This window comes from Vigna unguiculata, chromosome 7, assembly GCF_004118075.2.
Source record: "Vigna unguiculata cultivar IT97K-499-35 chromosome 7, ASM411807v1, whole genome shotgun sequence".
NCBI lineage: Eukaryota > Viridiplantae > Streptophyta > Magnoliopsida > Fabales > Fabaceae > Vigna > Vigna unguiculata.
Window position 1 is genome coordinate 27570171 of NC_040285.1, and position 20832 is coordinate 27591002.

A 20832-nucleotide genomic window follows, 5' to 3' on the forward strand; every position below is an offset into this window, starting at 1 on the left:
ATCCAAAATACATATATTTTTAAAACTTTTCAGACTATGACTTCTGAAACAAGATTTTCGAAACAATTTCCGAAATAAAAGTTTCAAAAATATGAAATGCATTCAGGAATAAGCTTTTCGTAACAAACTTTCCAATAAAACTTTCTAAAACACATGAAATACGCATTAGAAATAGCTTTTTGGAATGAGATTTTATCGCATTCTATATCTTCTTCTTCCTTAGCAACATTCTCCCCTGATCTTCTTCCCTTGCAGCAGCGATGGTAATGGAAGCAACAGCATAAGTGTAGGTAACAAAATTTGTTAAGAATAGTTCAAATGTGAGTTAAAAGTCTTATATTAGATAAAATAGACAAAGTTAATCACTATATAAAAATAAAGACCCATAACACCGTTGTCTTAAGATGTTGGAGTAAAAGTGGTGTCAAATATCTTATATGTGTAAGACTAATGTCACCATAGTGGTATTAGAACTGATGGTTTGGAGTGACTGACCGTATAAGCATAACAAAAAAAAGGTCACCGTACACATGAAGGGAAATATATTATATGAAAAACAAATACTATATAACCACAATCTCTCAATGACTATGACCATAAATCATATGAAAATATATATATATATATATATATATATATATATATATATATATATATATATATATATATATATATATATATATATATATATATATATATATATAAACCCATAAGTATTAAATACTAATTATAAGGACAAAAAAATAATCATATATTCTATAATCTATTAATTAATTTTTTTATCAAAATTTTTATAAACTCTTACAAATTTCATCCCCAAATTCACCAAATTTCACCTCAAAATCTCTTAGAAAACAAAAAAAGTTTACCCTCAAATCTATTTGCTCATTATAGGGTTGAAGAAGCAATAATCATATTCATTTAAAAAGGGAAACAAAAAAGAACACAGTGCAATATATTTGAATATAACTTTTATTGAAGTTTTTCTTCTCTTTGGTTTAGAACAGGTTGTGATCCAAACACCCAAACTTGTTAAATAGACACATTTGTTTGTTACAGGAAAAGATACAACAACACTTGAGTTGGCACAGGGAAACTTTAAGCAGAAATTTAATCTAGTAGTTACGACTGGTCGTAAGAGCATTGACACGACATGCAGCATAATTATATAATTATATATGTATATATATCCATCCATATATATTAATATTTATCTAGTTGTGGTTGGTGCTGTTCCAAATGTCTTCAAGCTCTCGAGCAAAGGCTTTCTGTCTTCCAACAACAATAGTTATGTGGTCTTTGTTGTCGATAACTCTCACTTTTGCACGTGGAATCCGTTTCTGAACCTCATAGCTGCATTCTACTGGTATCACTTCATCGTTTCTCCCATGGAAGATTGTCACTTTGCACTTTGGGTTTTCTCTCACAGCATCTAAATAGGTTCCAATTTTAGCAGCAGTTCCACATATGATGTTGTGTAGGGTATGCCACGCTGCATTGTGTGTGTGGCAGAAGAACCCTTCCAGCAAGAACGTCCTCACTCTGATTCAACAAGTTCACACTGAAACTAATTAATATGGTAGTTCATGGTAGATGAAGATGTTAAAGGGAAGGAAATAGAGAAAAAATCATGGATTCGACCTATCCCATAACAATTTGAAAATAATTATCTTTTTTAATACTATCTCTCGTTACTATTTACTTTCTTTTTCTTCGTAGATTCAATTTTCTACGCTAATCATCTTTTTATAAAAACTTTGTTGAAAATTAAAATAATATACTCTGATGAGTTAATAGGGGAGTTCATGTTAGATGAAGAGTCTCTCTCACCAACAACACACTTCAAATTAATCTCTTTTGGTTCATTCATGGCCATCAAACCTAGAATCATTAATAAATGCAACCATAAAATAAAATCTGATTCTTCTTCTGTCCTTACATTCTGACACGTTTGACTAGTGATCCCCAACTATGGGGTCTAGCTGTTAGATCTTACCATACCAAGTTATTAATTACCAACGTTGTACCCTAATAAGGTTTTTGTTTTCTTTTTTTAAATCAAACAAAAAATAAACAAGAGGATAAAAAGTCCAAAACATTAAGGATGCAAATTTATGTTTGGACGGTTGCTCTTGTTTTTCTTCAACTCCATATCCATCTCGCAATTATCAGATGGGTGTGTGATACCATTGATGCTAATGAGAAAAAAATCTGCGTTACTAAGTATAACGGTGCATTAATTAAGAAATCGGTGCATTTATTATGATTAGTATTTTGTTAAGAGAAAAAGAAAACCCATCATCATTCTTTATAAAATCTTCTTATCCAATTATATTTTCTTATTCAAGTTTAGGGCTATATCACTATAAGCATACTAATCATGAGAAATAAAAAAATATATATTTAAAAGCTATGCTTTCCGTCACAGCTATGTTTTCCTTTTCTTTTTTTGGAATAAATAAGAGCTTGTGTGCCTCAGAAATTAATGAAATAACTCCATGGTTGAAATATATCCCTTTCTACTTCTTAAAGGGAACATGACATGACACATGACTATTGCCCTAAAGTTTTTGCTCATTCATGGCTTAAAGTGTGACAGCAAGATAGTTTTTAGATTGAGGCTTAAAGTACAAATGTTTTTTTGGGAATTTTTGTTACTACACAATAGTTAATTAAGTAATGGTGTATTTTTTTAAAAAGTGCAATGTAATAAAATATTACAAAAAATACTTAATTATAAGATGATCGGTGTGTAATCTTACAATTTGCATGAGAACATGTGAATTTGTTGTGACTATAAAGATCCAATTTGTAACAATTTTAATGTGGTAATAACTTACTAGGGTGTCACTTTAATTTTTATCTACAATAAATGTTAATTTTAAAAGCAACCAAGAGAGAGAGAGAACAATAAACTCTCAACATAGATAATATATATAGCTTTCAAAACATTATTTCTTGTCGTAGTTTGGTTCTTGATTTATTATCCTAAGAGTCAGTGTCTACATTTATAAAACTTACTTTTCTGAAATTCGCTCACTACTTGTAATAAAAACTAACTTTATACAAGTATAATGCAAAACAATAAACATGAAAAGACTTATTTATTTATATTTTTAGTTTAAAATATAAAAGAAACTAATATATTTTACCTTCAAGTTTAAAAAAAAATAATATCTATAGTTAAAATACATATATTAAATCTTCAAAAATTAAATCTGTAAAACAATTTTTTTCAAAACCTTTTTTAATTTATAAATAAAAAATTTAAGAAAAAAAAATCATTTTTTGAAAAAAAAATTGAAGACCCTTAAATAAAAAAAAAAAAACACAAACAGTATAGAACTTTGAAAACTAAGATCTAAATTTAATTAACATAGAAATAAACCGCAATTGTAGTTGAATATACTAAGTACTATTTTGGTAGGTTAGGATTTTCTTAATTACTTCTAAGAAAAGAAAAGAGATCGTGAGAAGAAAAAAAAAAACAAGGGTCAAAAATAGGCCAACTAAATAGAGAATGATTAAAGTTGGAAGGAGAATGAAAATAGAAGAGGTGGGTTTACCTGTTTCGAGTGATGAGTTTGGCTAAAAATTCCCAAATACGGTGGTTTTTGCAGATAAGCAAACAAATCACTCTCGATATGTGTTCGTACCAGCACGCCAACGACGCGCCAAACGCCATGGGTGGCCACACGCGCCTCGGAGCAACTTTTCTCATCACGTATTGTGTGGCCTGCGCTTCACCTTTCGGCACCGGGTAGAATGGCTGCCCAATTAATTTCACAAATCAGTTTCACATAAATATATATAATAAGAAAATTTTGATTAATTCGTAATTAATTAGTGATTAATAAGTAATTACTGGAGCAAGCAGGGTGAGTGACTTGACGGAATGGGGGTGTTTGACAGCAAGTGCGAGTGCCAAAATGCAACCCAAGGAATGGGCCACAATGTGGAAGGATTTCACGTTATGGGCCTCCAAAACGGATCTCTCTATCATCTCTAAATGCTCCCTTAACGTGTACATTGACTCGCTCGGCTTTGGACTCCTCCCGAACCCAAGAAGATCAACCGCGAATAACCGGTAACTCGACTTAGCCGCGCTAGATAAGTTCGGGAACACCGTCTCACTCCAAAACAACGACGATGAAATGAACCCGTGTATGAACACCACGTCATCTCCTGCTTCACCATCTACATCACCACATTAAACGATTATGCCAAGTTCAGACAACATAGTATAGTGCTACAAAAATTTGGAACATCCTACGATTTACATCAGCAGAATTTGGTACCTGTGGTGGGGAAATGGGAGTTTACAAAGAGTGAGGCTTTGGCATTGGGGTTGTTGTGAGGAGAGGATGAGGAAGAGATCCAACTCGTGCAGTATTTGCAATCGCAGTCCGACCACCTAGGAATTTGGTGGGGATGGTGTCTCCCGAATTTGCCCTGGAGCATTTCGACAATGGTGGTGTTGACGGTGAATGTAGAACAACGTGAGTTTCCGTTTCCGTTTCCGTTTCCGTGTCCGTTTACTTTCTTGGAGTGTAGAACGGGATCCTCCAGCTTGAACCTCTTGAGCTCGTTGAGGGTTAGTTTTGAAACCTCGGAGACCAACGAGGGTCGAGAGTAAAGCGTGTCAGAGATATCCTCCAACCGAAGCTTGGAAGAGGTGAGGGACACGATCTTGGATTCCCCACCTTGCTCGGAAACCAAGATCTTTCCGCTGCTGGTGATTGCTTCCTTTGTGGAAGAGCAATAGCAGGGTCTGAAATCTGCTTCAATCCACAAGTCCACAGCTTTGAAAACAAAGCACAAGAGAAAATCGACGAGGTCGAGGACGCAGAACGCGACGAAACTCACTGCCTCATTCACAAGCCTTGCACTCATCACCAAAGCGGATCTAGCCTTGGCCGTCACAGCCATTTGCATGATGCAGGTTGCGGATGAGAGAGGAGAAGAAAATGGTGATGAGTGTGAGGGTGAAGAAGAAAAAGGTGTGTCTATTTATGTAACGTGAAGGGAGTGGAGAATGGCATCTGAAAAGTTGAGGCAGTGATGGTTTCTAAAGTTGCAGAGACAGCAGAATAAGATGTTGAAATCTTAAAGGGTGGGTTAATGGAAGGACGCAATGCAAGGCCAAGTACCCTTCTTATTTAGTTTTGTTATGTTTGGTTTGATGAAAGCGTGTGGGCTTCGCTCTCTTAAATTAAAACTTCTTCACACAGAACCAGAGAGAGAGAGAGAGAACTGATACAAAATTGATTGTTCATTAAACAGCATTTGTTGGCCAAGAAAAAAAAGTAGTTGGTTGTTGAACCCCTCACAGAAGAAGCAATTTCTCCTTCACCACCACCCTTCTTTAGATGAAGTGTAAACAAGGTATATATAACACCAAAAAAATTAAAAATCACCCTCGCCTAATGCTAAGAATTATAAATCACTTTTGCCCATACGAAATTATCGGCACCGTTTTTTTCCCACTTTTCTCACCCGTTTCAACTTCGCTCTGTTCCTTTATTTCACCACTACATTTCAACTCACACAGTTTTAATTAGAAAGCCATGGAATAATAAATAGTTTAATTCGGACCATAACCCCTTCTATTTAATGCAACCCATGCTATTAGGTACCCATTTAAAACCCTCCTCAATGATATCACTGGTCAATCAAAGTGATTTTTTTTAATCTGCAAGATTAAGTGTTTTCCTAAAGTTATACTTTTTTATGTAAACATACATTTAGTTTTAACAAGTTCGGTTATATACAATTCTAAAACGCATTAATTTGCCCTCTTATTGTTTGTTTCATCACTCCTATGCAAGAAATTTAAGTCTTTGGTGTCAAGAAGTTCCACTTTTGTATGTGTGTTCTTTCTCCTCCTCGTGTAATTACTATCACTATTAATTTGTGATTCTAATATTATGTCTTTGCGCCAAGTTAAATTAATTAGTTTTTCAACTGGAATAGTAAATTTTCGATTCCAGTTGGTGATCTTTGCCACCAACGACCTTCACTCAAAATATATATATATATATATATATATATATATATATATATATATATATATATATATAACAAAATTCTCGTAATATGTAAAATTTTAATATATTTATTTTATGTTGTTATAAACTTATTTTAAAACAATTTATAAAATTGTTATTTTTAAATCAACTATAAAAATTATTAATATATAATGTTATACAAATATTTAAAATATAACTTTATAAATCTATATAAATTTATATACAATTATTTAAAATATAAATACAAATAAAAACCAAAATAAAATTTGATGTAATAAAATATAAATTAACATAACTTGTTAAAAATATTTAATAAAAATATCAATTTTAATAAAAAATATTAGTATAACATTCATGTAAAAGTTACCAAATTGATATTTTGACAATGACTTGACATGTGGCATAACACTGACTTCACATATTTTAAAAATTAAAAAATAATCAACAAATTAAAAAAAATCATAAACGGATACATGACACATATTTGATGGTCGTAGTATAATACTAAGAGAAATAATTTAATTGTTACACATTTTAAAAAATAGAAACTCAATTGATACTAATTAAAATATGTGGAGCTAATTGAATTTTTGAAAGAACCAACATTAATTACCTCTGATGACTGTTTTACAACAACTATTTCTCAACAAGTGCATTGGTACGTAGTTTGTATGAAGTGTCGTATTCACAGGGATTTAACAATTAACAAGTATATTGATAGTTTTTTTTTTTTTTTTTGGTTTGTGATAAAGAGTGGAGTAAGGACTATGAATTGATTTCATCTCATCTTCTTCTACTACACCACTACCATCCCATCTTGTTAACTTATTATGCAAATAATTAAATGTCCTAGAAGTACCTCTTTATATGTAGATCAAGGTTCACCCCTGAACTAGAATCTAAGGACTTCAAACCCAGTGTGATTCCTCAAATCCTGGTAGAATGAATCTTTGCTTTAATATGCATGACTCTCTCCTCCAACATCCCCTCTTGCTACTTAAATAAGCACCATTACAGGTATGATGATGTGATTGGATCACAATTTGAGACCAATTTTCCAACTCAATCCAAACAAGTTTAATAGATGAATGATCAAGTCATTATTAAGCATAAATCAAACCACAAACAATTGAATGAAAGCAAAGATAAATATCCAAGAAGTAGAAGTGAATAGAATTAGAATTGATTACATCAAACTTGGACACGAGGGAGTTCAACTACTCATAGAATATTACAATGCAATTTAATTACAAAATAATATACTCAAATTTTATATATTTAATTATTATTACTAATATAACAAAACTATATATAATTTAGTAGTGAAATTTTTGTATGTTTTTCCTTACAAAAATTATAGTTTTGAAATTGTATTTGATATGAAACTCATTTTAAATTAGTTTTTCTAATTTCATCTCTTTCCCTGGATATTCCCATATTTGAACACATTTTCTTATAATATGTTCCAAAAACTTAATATGAAACATTCCACCTACAATTCAAAAGAATTAATATGAAACTTCCCACTTATAATTATTTGAGTTTTAAGAAATAGTTCTCTAATTCAACAATTGAATTCCTAGTATCATACTTGAAAATAGGTGAAGAAGTAAATTTGTATTGTTTTTATCTTGAAGGGTATCTTCCCTTTTATCACTTTACAAAAAAATGAATCTATTATTTTATTTTTCATCAATATACCTATTTAAAAATAAATAAAGACTAAAAAATAATTTATCAAAATTTGAGAGACGTAATTACTAAAAAAAATATAATAATCAAGTCACATTTAAGAAATAGTTATGAAAAAACATATATAGTACATAACTTTTCTTTTTATATTCATAAAAAAATAAATATACAAAAAAATCATAAGATGAAAAAAAAACTAAATATCAAACTAATATTTTCCTATCAAGAGAAGGAAGAGAGTTACCTTTTTTTTTATCTTAAAAGAGGACGGATGAGAACTAAGAATGAGAGAATGAATTTATATATAACTTTCTATTTCTTTTTAGAAACAAAAAAACAAAAGAAGATATGTAAGAGTAATAAATGAATACATGAAAAACTTAAGATGAGAGAGAATAAAAAAAATATCTCAATAAATTTTATTATTCTTTATTATGTTTAATTATTTATTTATTTATTAATATTAAAGTTTATATTTTATAAATAAAAATAAAAAGCAATTTAATAACTTTTTACACGAATTGAGGCATAAATTATAATTTCCTTTTCTAAATTAGGTATTTGTACACCACAATTACAAAATACATTGATGAATACAATAACTTGGGTGAAATAAAGGAATTAAAACAAACAATACTTCATTGAAAACACAAATATAGTATCTTATTTAAAAACAAATTAAACTAAGTGAAAGAAGTGATAGAATGTAGGAAAATATGATTAAAGAGAGGTTCTTTCACATGAGTAATATTGTTAGGAACCTAGAAGAAACAAAAGATGCATCCAACTCTCTCCTTTTGAACAATCTTTTAGGCGATATTTATTGAATTGAGTGAGAAACTCTAAATTTGGAAGTCTTGCATTTGGTCCGTGTCCTCAGTGAGAAAAATATGCATACGACAATGACTTTCAAGCCTAACTAAAACGGTCATCCACACCGGCGGAGGAAACAAGAGGCAAGGGCCCAAAACATTTTTTTTTTAAATTATATGTATTTTTTTTTAATTTTATGTATTTTTAAATTATTTAAATTATATAAATCTTTTTAAATTAGGTACTAATATATTGAAAATTAATGAAAATTAAATTAGGTATATTTTTATTTATTTTATTAAGTAAAACATTTAATGTTAATAAATAATAAAACATAAAATCAAATATAGTAAAGAAAAAAAAATTATTAAGATTTTTTTTTTCAATTGTCTTTTTAAGTTTATCACATGTTGTACTCATCTCTTACGATTATCTATTTTCTTTTGTTATGGAAGAAAAAACAATTAGACACTCTCATCTTTTCTGCCCTAATTTTTCATATATTCTCTTTCATTTTTAAAGGAAAATAGGTAACTCTCTATTGTTTCTGGTGGTGAAATATTTGTTTAATATTTAACACTATTTTTTATCTCATGACTTTTTTGTATATTCATTGTTTATAAGTATAGAAACAAAAAGTAATGTATTATGTGATTTATCATAGTCAGTTTTTGATTTGTGACTTGATTATCATAGATTTTTTTAGTAATTATGTCTCTCAATTTTTTATTAAATTATGATAAATTATTTTAGTCTTAACCTTCTTTTTAAATAGGTATATTCATGAAAAATAAAAAAATAAATTCATATTTTAAAAGTGATAAAAGAGAAACTATTGAGAAGGTGAAAATAAGACAATATGGTTAATCATTCGCATAACAATGAAATGAAAGCTTCTAAAGACTTTTGGATCAATCTATGCACATTAATAAAATGGAAGATAAATATTTTGTAGATAATATAATTATTTACATTGAAAATAGAAAAAATAGTTGAAAAATTTAATTATGATTTAATTATTTATAAGCTCAAGAATATTAAAAAAAATGAGCATTCCTTTATATATGTGTAATTTCTTTTAGATTTATAACTATATTAAATTTTGTATTTATTTTTATTGAAATAATATTAATAATTAAATATATAAATTTTAAACATACTATTTTAACCCCTTGAAAATTTTGATCAATATCTGTTGTCGCGGATCATCCTATACATTCTACACTTAACAATTTCAAAATTTTGGAATACAAAAATAGTCTGAAAGTCTTTGTTCAATGTAATTTCAATTTGCCACTGTCAATCAATTAAATGACTAACCAATTTAAATTTAGTGATCTAATCAAAATCTATGCTTATAAATTCTTTGATTATTTTATTTCAAGCTAACTCATTGATACCATATAATCAAATCATGCAAATTCAACAACTTAACACACTATATTAGATTTTGAAGCTTAGTAAAGAACCAAAATTGAAAATTCTAATTATAATAAATTAAGAAGGATAAAGAACAAAGTCATTTGTTTTCTGGCTTGATTGTTTCTAGAACCAAAGCAGTAAGAGTTGAATATGTCTCAGTTGTGAATCAAAATAGACATGTTACTATTTTTTACCTCGACCGGATATATCTCGGATCTTAAACTGAAGTCAAATGACAAAAATAATCACGACCAAAACTCTTTCCTATAGTAGTATAACTTAAAAAATGGTCATCACTGCTCATTTAACCTTTCATTTAACTTAAAAAATAGTCTGAAAGTCTTTGTTCAATGTAATTTAACCAAAGACTTTAAAAAACGTATTCCTACAAAATTTTTGTTGGAAATATTTTAATATAATTTAAAAAATAAATAATTAAAATAAAAAAAAAACTTACTGTTACTCATGTATTTATAGACCTTTAATTTATGGGTTAATATTTTTATGACTAACAACTATATTCTTATTACTATTTACTTCTTTGTCTCCATTTTCTACCTATAAATACCACCTAGATGCATGAGAAAAGAAACAACAGTACAATAACAGAGACAACAAACTCTAGAGTTTTTCTTAAAAATGTTCTTTTTTTCTTCTCTATATTATCTTTAATGGTGTTCATAAGGTTCGGAGATCCTTCGCTTATCGATCTGACGGGTTGTTGTATCTTGGGAGAGAAACGCATATGATTTGAAACACATATGATTGTGTATTTGTTTAGCCCTGTGCAGTAGGAGCATTTTCTCTCTAAAGATAACGCTATGCTTGCCTCAATACAAAATATTTTTACTCCTTTCCTTATTTATTTATTACTGTTATTATAATCGTTGATATCTAATTAATATTCATTATTTTATATATATGTCTTAGTATTATTATTGATTTAATAATTATTATTATATTATTTTATATTTTTATTATTATTAGTATTATTTGAGTAATCTTTTTCTAACAACTTTTACGAGGAAACTTTGTTTTAAAATTTCTAACTTGTGCATGGTTTAACCTAAATTTATGAAAAATTGTTTACGAATAGTAGTTGAACATCCACATTATAACAGTTTATACATTAATTTATAAAAAAAAAATAGTTAAAAAAAAAGAAATATATGGATGAAAATGAGTTAGAATATATCCATAGTAGAGATAAGGTACGTAGCATCGAAGATTTTGGTAACTGCTTTGGCTGGCAATACAACAGTGCTTGTCTCAACAACCAGAGTGTCGAAAACAAGGCAACATATATTTGTTCCAAAAACCAAACCTAAGTGGTAGTTCGGAGATTGTGATATGAAATAGTAGTACTAGATTTATTGGTCATTCCGTATTTGTAATGGTGGTGACACTTATCTGCTTTATGTGTTATGGCTGCCTCTGTTTCTTTCAGCTATGGAGGTTTTGTGTTTGCAGACTCTCATCAATTCTGGAAACAAAAACGACAACCGCTCATTAATCTTTTCAGAATCCGTTTCAACGCCATATCCATTTCTGATATATGCGTGATGTAAACCAAAACTTTGTTTCTTTTCTCTTCGCCGTAAGTTTTGATACTCGCATGGCGCCACGCATATTTCATCAATGGTGGGTGTTTTGTAGAGTCAAAGATATTGTTACAACTATGAGAATGGGAAGATGAATTAGTAGTGAATTTTGTTTCTCTCTATCATCTTTTCTCTATCTGTCAATCTCGTCATGAGGTAAAATTAACTTATTTACACTTTAACTTATATAACATTAATATACTAATACTTTTTATTCATAATAAAAACTATTTTAGATAATAGTAATTTTTATTTATAATTTATAATTTATAAATTAATGTTTAAATTACTTATTGTATTGATCAATTATTTTTTATTTTAAAATTGATTATTATTTATAAAAAAAATTGTAGGATACAATTAAGATGCCATGCCTTTAAAGCTGAAAAATTTCAACATAACTTACTAAAAATTAATACATAGGGTTTTCCGAAAAAAAAAAAAAAAAACTAAAATACGGAAGTGTACACATAAGTGATTTGAGAGAAATTTGATCAAAAAGTGTCCTTTGGGCGTAAGGGACAAAAAGTTTATGGACTTAACCTTCATCACTTCCATTATTATTGTTAAGTAGAAATTTCTTTATTTTCACTTATCATTTAAATAAATATTTGCTTAAGTAGTATTTCATTTTTTGAGTTTGCTTAAGTCAGTATTTTATTTTTTGAGTTTGAGAGTTTGATGCAAACTTAATTAAGATGTAAATTTATGAAATTTTAAAAGTCCTATTATAATATGAAATATGGGAATGTTAAAATTTTTTAGAGATTATAAAAATATGAAAATATAAAATATATGTTACAAGATGAATTTATTACATTTTGTTATATATATATATATATATATATATATATATATATATATTTTGTTACATTTCGTATCAACTAAAAACATATTTGATCAACTTTTTTTTATTATGATTAATATTAATATTAACACTATTATCATCATTTATAGTATTTATTTTGATGGGTGTTTTCATTGTTATTATTATAATTAAGTTTATTATTATTATTATTATTTAATTCACACCAAATACCCCACAACTTTATTTGTAAGAATAAAATAGGATAACTCTACCGAGAAGAATAATAAGATATATTTCTAAATATTGTTTCCATCGAAGTTGGCCTTGGCCTAATATGTAGGGTTGGAAATATGGATGTCAAAAAAATTCGTACTCATAGATATTTGCGGATAAAATCTACAACAGGTAAGAAATGAATATTGTAAATGGATACCCACGGGTAACGGGTACAGGTATTTTTTATACCCGCATGTTAACGGAGCGGGTATAGATATCATAGTATCCGTACCCGCTATACTCTAATTTAAATTATAAGAAAATCATTAAAGTATTAATATATTGATTTTGAATGAGTTATTTTTTTATCAATTAGTTTTTTAAAAATTTCATTTCTTTGTAAACTGACATTTAACACTATTTAAATGGATTATTTGGACTTTGTTTGAAATTTATGAATGTTATGTATTGTATTTTATTTAAATTTACGATTAAAATATGTTGTTAAATATTTATTTTTATTTTTTTGTAAATAACCGTGGATACGCGTGAATATTTGTGAATATTAAAATATTATGTAGGTATCCGTATAATAGATATCCGACAAATATGGATATAAATACAAGACGAATATTTATCCAGTAGATAGAATACAAAAGAGCTATTACTCATACCTTACCCACTCCATTAATGTCCTTAGTTGAAAACATCTACATGTGAGAGCAACTTACTCTCTAGATACTATTCATCATCGGTTCATTGTTTTAAAGGACAAACTTTACTTTAAAAACAATCATGATATTTAACTGAAATAAATTGAAAAGGAGAAGACTTCTAAAAAGGTCGTCAAATTTTTTTATAAAAAGGTTAAATAAAAGATTTATAAAATGCTTCCAAATTTTGTCGACATACCAGTTCATTATTGTAATAATTATTCTCACCAAAACCTTTAAACACGGTTAATAATTTGTCCAATCTATTATAAGAACCATATTTATTTTAAAAATCAATTTATTTATTTACTTCTTTTGACAAAGTGAGTTGTTGAAATGGGACATATCACAATAGTAAAAAGATACCATATTCCTCAGGTATCCAAAAATCAAGATTCCTCGTTAAGAACTATATCCTTCGCCACTCGTAATAAATACTGTACTCAAACAAGAAGAACAATCACATTTAGAGAATGTATACCATTTTTTTCTTTTTTTTCTTTTTTTCTTTCAGAGAATGTACACACAAACTCAACCACCTATTCATGAGACAACTACTTTTTTTAGTAAATTAATATATTGTAATACAAGTTATTAATTATGTGCATTCATAAGAAATAAGACATCAAGAAACCGACATTTAATAGGGATAGCAAATTAATATGAGAAGATATGTTTTCGCAGCAATACAAAAATATTCATTTAAGAAAATAAAAATAAAGAGGTTGTTGGTTCCATCTCCACAAGTTGAGTTACATAAGTTTTGACGAAGACAATTCAATTAGTTTTTTTTTTTTTTTTTATGAGGCACTTAAATATTACATAGATTAAAACTTTGAAAACATTAACATTATATTGAACTTCAATAAATCAAGTTTTCAGATCATATAAATCAAAGTTCGTTTAAAGAATACTTTGAAAAATAAGTTTTAGTTTAATAGGATTGAAATATAAGATAAAATATTGAATAGACAACTTTCACAAGACTTATATATTAAACATGACTTAACTCATTTTATTCACTCAATAAACTTTTGCTCAATAGGTTTGAGTAAAATTATTGTATAAATAATTGTAATATTGAACTTGTGTTCATCTATAAATAATTCAGACAACTTTCCAACCACTAATTAATGTGTTTATCTATTAAAAATTTGATTCTCAAACAAAATATTAAAAAGATGTGATATGCTTAATATCCCATCATGTCACTTCAAAATATTTAATCTCAAACAAAATGCATTAATACAATCAAAATTAACATATAACATTTAAATATTCATGTTTTAAATCATATACATATACATATACATATTTATAATAATTTTAACTCGTAGAATTAAAATCAAACACTTTAATGTAAACAATACATGTGAAATGAAATTGCTTGAGGGAATTTAATTACGAAATTATCTTAATCGTTACCAAGTTTAGATTTGCTAAACAAATCCTCATTGGGTGAATTTACCTAAATTGTTAAGCGAATTAAAATTTGATAAGCAAACCAAGTATAAAATTAACCGTGATTTATTGGATAAAGTTGTTGAATGAATTACACAGAACCAACAATTCTGCAGAATTTTTCAAAAATTGGCTTCAATTTCAAAATAACTCAATTATTCATTTTAAAAAGGTTAAAATTCACCAAACATTATATAAAGTATAGATTGCATGGTATAACTAATATTTCTGAATTTGAACATGTCAACTCCCAATTTCAAGTGCTAATATACAAATACAACTCATCAATTTAAAAATTCTCAAATAGAATAATCATAATCAACAATTATATTGATCAAGACTTTGAAATAATTTCCCTTACCTAAAACCTTCATAAAATCCAAGCAATAAACAAAAGAAAGTTAAACACTATCAATAATATACAGTGCCTACAGGTCTATCATTAAATCTACCAAAAGAAAATGTTAAAAGATGAATAAGTTCAGATAATCAAAATTCTCAACTAAGAGGATCAAAATTTAACAAATGTGAATTATTCACAAATAGAGTCAAAATATTGAGAATAAATAATTTATTGAATAAAATTAAGCTCACTCTAAGATAAATTACAATAGGGCACGAGTGATATATTTTGCTAGGTTACGTCTCTAGTATGATTTTGTGAATATCCAAAGAGTAAGCATTTTTAGACCTATTTCATCCTATAGATTTAATATATTTGTTCAATGAATTTCTACTAGAGAACAATAAGTTTTTTTTTTATTTAACTTTGTCAAACACAAAATTATATTTCGTCCAATATATTTGATTTCTTTAAATAATATGTTATATTCGAGATGCAAATTTTTGAATGTATAAAAGTAATAAATATTTAAATAGATATATAAAAATTCAAAAACTTTGATATATTCTTAACTTTACATTTTTTTTATATTTTAATATATCAAATTAATCGATATAGATAAATATACTAGACTTGAATTTTAAATTAATTAAAAAAACAAGATATATATAAGATTAAAAATTGGTAATTTATAATTGAGAGATTGAAATAACATCGAAAATAAAAAAGACCAAAACAATAAAAAAATAATTTAATTCTGACAAAGATTGCATCAACTTGCATATGTACACAATTTATTCTCTATTTGAATGTAATTGTTATTTATGTAATTTGATTCCTAAGAGTTATGTGTGTACATTTTCTCCACCATGTACATTTATTCTTACCTAACTTTTTTTTATCAGAAAATCTCAAACGTGAAACTACTGGTAGATGTTGATATGAAAGAATGATAGCACTGTGTATTTAATTATTTCTCCAAAATAAGGTTAGTTGTGATTCCCTCCCTTTCAATTTTTTTTTTAATTGACATATTGACTACAAATATTTAAGTAATATAAATGTAAAACAAAAATGTTTTCAAATATTCTTATAATAAATATTTCCTATCATCTTGAAGAACGTAGTTTAATTTGAAGAACTAAAATAAAAATACTCTTCTTTGTCTTAAAATTAAAAAAAAAAATGTAAGATTACAATACATTAGTTAAAAAATGAACTATACAAATTTTGAAAAAAAAAACTCCTAAAATTTTAATGATTTATATATATATATATATATATATATATATATATATATATATATATATATATATATATATATATATATATAAAATAATTATAAGAAATACACAGTTGCACGAAGAGTTTGTTGTGTTTCAACAATTAATTGGTTCTTCTATGTTCGTTCTTTCCTTTTATGTGAAGACACTCTTTTGTATAAGAAATTCCCATTCAAAATTGAACAATTAATCCAAACAAATACACACAGTATATATTTATCAGAGAAATGATTAATATAATTAATAGGTGAGTAATGTCAATATAAAATACACACTCATAAATACATTAATTAACATGCGACAATTCTCACTACTCTATCTCTCTCTTCTTATTTTTTTTTTTAATATGACGGAGTCGATAATTCCTAGGAACATAGAAAAAAAAGTTATTAAGTTTGGAAAATAGTATTAGATTATAATTTATATTATTTATAGTAAAATGTATCTTATTTTGATTGAAATAAAATGTAAACCGTTGTCATTGATATAGACATTTTGTTGCTTAGACTTGTACTATGAAATTTTGTATTAATTGAGAGATATATGCATCCATGATTACAGTATAGTTATTACTCTATCAAGTAATTATGAATGACACAATATTGTGTTATACCATCTAGATGTTTAAACTTCAAGCAATAAACAAAAGAAAATTAAAAATTCTTAAACAACATAGGTGCCTACATGTTTATAATTAAATCAATCAAAAGTGAATAAGTTAAGAAAATCAACTAATAAGAGCAGTACAAGCTTAAATTATTAACTAATGAAGTCCAAATACTAAGAATAAAGAGTTTATGGAAAAAAAAAAAACTTACTCTATGATAATTTATAACCAGATAAAATTTTTATTTTTTTGTTATATATATATATATATATATATATATATATATATATATTAGGCGGCTCCGTTTTTCTTTATAAAAAATATTAATATTAAAGTATTTGAGGTTATTTATCCATTTAAAAGAATATTTACAAAAGAAAAAAATTTAAGGAGAGAACAACAAAACAAAACATTTGAAATGTTCTTCTAATATAGTTTTTTAATATAGTTTTTATATCTTTTCATTTGTGGTCCTTTTTAATACAAATATCATATGTCTGGTTCCTTTCTTTGCATCCCTTAACATTTTGTTAGTATAACTTCATATTAATTGTCAACTGCAGCATGTTATTATATATTCATTTTAGCCTCAATCAGCAATAATCCACTTATCTATTTTGGTGCCTATTATCTTAAGAATTAAAATTGAGAAAGGTTGAATTGTCTCAAACACAATCCCTACAAGGTAGAAAAAACTTCTCTGCTATCTATAGAATAGATACCATGGGTTAACCACAAGAAGAGCAACAAACTTCACTCAGAGTGACTTTAAGCATTGAATTGAGCATTAGTATACCAATCACTGTATGAGAATATTATGCTAGGTAGTTTTTGTTTCATCAATGTCCATGTATGCATTTGTGCCATACAAAATATTTCCTTCCAGTCTACCTTTCCCTGCTTAAATAGTATCACATTTCTATGTTTCCAAATTTTCCAGACAATAATTGCCTGCATTCTTTTCCATATTTGATTTTGTTTGTTATTTAATTGCATGAGGTGAAAGTGTTGGAAGTTAATTATAAAATGATTATAATGCAATGCATTCACTCCCACCCACCCATGACACATTTCTCACATAGTTTGGACTACTTTACAAGAAAAAGAAAATATGTTTCACATGTTATCACTTCCTGTGCATAACTCACAAAGATTATTGTCTAATTGTGTCCTTGACTACTGATTTGTCCTTTGTTGCCACCTTATCCAACAATACTCTCCATTCTAGTATTAGTGTCTAATAACTAACCTTTATACTCCAAAATGATTTGAAGAAGCTAATATCCTTCGCACGTGGATCACCTTGTAATTTATTATATGTAGACCTAAATGTATAAGATCTTTCTTCTTCCTTCAACCAAACCCAAGAAACTTCACAATCCGGTTATTTTCCACACAAATTTTGTTCTTGTCCAAGTATTCCATACCCAAATGTTATGTTCCCATAACCCTATCTTCCTCTTATCTCACGTTTTATAATCCAAAGATTAAGGTTTAATTTTTTACCCATTTTACTTAATAGATGTGATAAATTTATTTAACTAATATTGAGTAGAAGTGAATGAATTATTTTTTTATTTAAATTTATCAAACGAATTATTTCACTAAATAAATCTGCTTTATTTTAAAATAATATATTATATTCAATATATATTTATATATATTTAGATCTGATAATATTTGAATATATATACATTTATTATAACTTTAATGCCATTTTTAAGTTTACATTTAGTTTATTGTATTTTAATAAATTAAATTTTTTCATACCAATATATTAGACTTATTTTAATTTGTTAAAATAAATAAAATCAAACGTATATAAAATCAAAAACCAATATTCTAAAATCAAGAGATTAAGATAACATGAAACATAAAAAAAATCAAAATATTAATAATTATACTAAATATTACATTGATGCTCATATGTACACAATTTGTTTTTCTGTGTCTGAATATAATTATTATTTGCGGAATTTGATTCCTCCACTTCAAGGCTACTTCATCCACCTAACATGCTTCTATCACTTGAATAACATCATAGAAACATGTTATTCAACGTTCATATGAAAAGAATGATATCACTGTCTGTCTTCAATTATTTATCCAAAATAAAGTTAGTTATGAATTCCTCCTTTCGATTTTTCTTACATTATGACAAATTAAAAACATTTAATTAATATGAATATAAAAAATTCAAAAGTATACAATATATATATATATATATATATATATATATATATATATATAATTACAAGATGAAAAAGTAAATATAACTGCACTCTTCTGGTGAAATTGTTACATACCTAATAAACATTTTATTCTTTCAATTCATGTGAAAGTACTCTGTCCAAAAGAAAGAAAAAAAATAAAAGAAAAAGAAACGTGATTATTATTAAAAAAATAAAGAGAAATTGGTCCAAACCATATTTTTAACGTGTAAATGATAAACTGCATAAATCACACCACACTTACAAATCTTACCAACTCTCATATATGTGACAGAAAATTATTAATATAATTAACCCGTGAATAATGTTAATACGAAATACACACTTACAAATACATTAATTCACATATAACACCTGAATAATGTTAATATGAAATACACGCTTACAAATACATTAATTCACATATGCATTTTTGTCTACCGTGAGACTATTTCTTTTACTATTTTTAATACGAAGTCGATAATTTCTAGGCGACTAGAGTTAGGAAATAATACTAATAAAATTTAAATTATTCATAGTAATCATGAAATAAAATTTAGGTTGAATTATTTGTTTGTATCTCTATTTATGAAATAATATAGTTTTGTTCTCAAGTTTTGTTTTAATTTAGTTTTTATTATTAATTTTGATTTGACAATATTAAAATCAATGTTACGTGTTAAATTTTTATTTTTATGAATTTTTTGTATTTTTTTCTAATTTTTTTTTTAATTTTAACCTAAAATTTATACTATTTTGATTAATAAATATTTGTTATTTATATTTGTAATGTGAAACATTTTACAGCAGAACATTCAGATCCACGTCCTGTCTAATTGATGGATTGAAAGATATATGCATTCATCGTCACAACTATTAATTTATCGAATAATTTTGTATAAAAATATTATATTTGGAGAGAGAAATATTTCTCATTTTGTATTTTTTATTTTATCGGAAATAATAAGCATAAAAATGTCATAAGATTGTTTTATGGCATATTGTTTACTATTTAAGATTATATTTTTAAAAATATTAAGAGGTGTTAATTTTATACATATTTTTTAGTTGTGCTATTTATATAAATTATTTGTTATAAACAATTTGATTACTAATAATTTTAAAAAATAAATTAATTTAATTTCATAAAATTGAAAATTGGTAAAAAATAAATGAGGAAATAGATCGTTTGGATGTACACCAAATTTCAATTCTTACGGGAATACGAGATAATATATATTAAAGTATTTTAATTAGTATGTTGGAATATGTTAAAAGTGATTTATGGAGAGACTACACGATTATATAAAATTTAAACCTTCACTTTGGACAAAATTTATATAGAATATTTAGATACTACGAATTTTTAGGTATTGTGAGTATTGTTCTCTGATCATATTCATAGTTTATTTGGATCTATAATTTATTAAAAGGATAAATATGTTTTTAGTTGTGAAACTTTCACGTGAAATTAAAATTCGTCTTTATTTAAATTTTAATATATTTTGTTTTCCAAACTTAAAAAATTAATAGATAAATAGTTTTCTTAAATCAATTATGTTATTTTTTTTACGTGTTAAACATATTTCGTATTAGCATTTGACTTGTTTACACCATTTGATATGTTTTCACTT

At 26.6% G+C, this 20832-nt stretch overlaps 1 protein-coding gene across 1 annotated transcript; it reads right to left on the bottom strand.

Annotated features, from left to right (window-relative positions):
* Positions 1-1012: 1012 nt before the first annotated feature.
* On the bottom strand, positions 1013-5301 carry LOC114189634 (probable lysophospholipase BODYGUARD 3). The gene is made up of 4 exons (XM_028078259.1): positions 4299-5301; positions 3866-4197; positions 3567-3769; positions 1013-1542 (listed from the first exon to the last, which is right to left on the bottom strand). Exons 1-4 carry the CDS (start codon positions 4933-4935, stop codon positions 1215-1217), a joined length of 1500 nt encoding a protein of 499 aa, XP_027934060.1. The 5' UTR covers positions 4936-5301; the 3' UTR covers positions 1013-1214.
* Between the last annotated feature and the right edge of the window lie 15531 nt (positions 5302-20832).

Excerpts from the sequence above, each read along its gene's own strand:
- LOC114189634 (XM_028078259.1), bottom strand. The coding sequence starts at position 4,935 with ATGCAAATGGCTGTGACGGCCAAGGCTAGATCCGCTTTGGTGATGAGT. Across the intron at positions 4,198-4,298 it reads CTCCCATTTCCCCACCACAG|ATGGTGAAGCAGGAGATGAC; the intron begins GTACCAAATTCT and ends GTGGTGATGTAG. Across the intron at positions 1,543-3,566 it reads AAACTCATCACTCGAAACAG|AGTGAGGACGTTCTTGCTGG; the intron begins GTAAACCCACCT and ends TTGTTGAATCAG.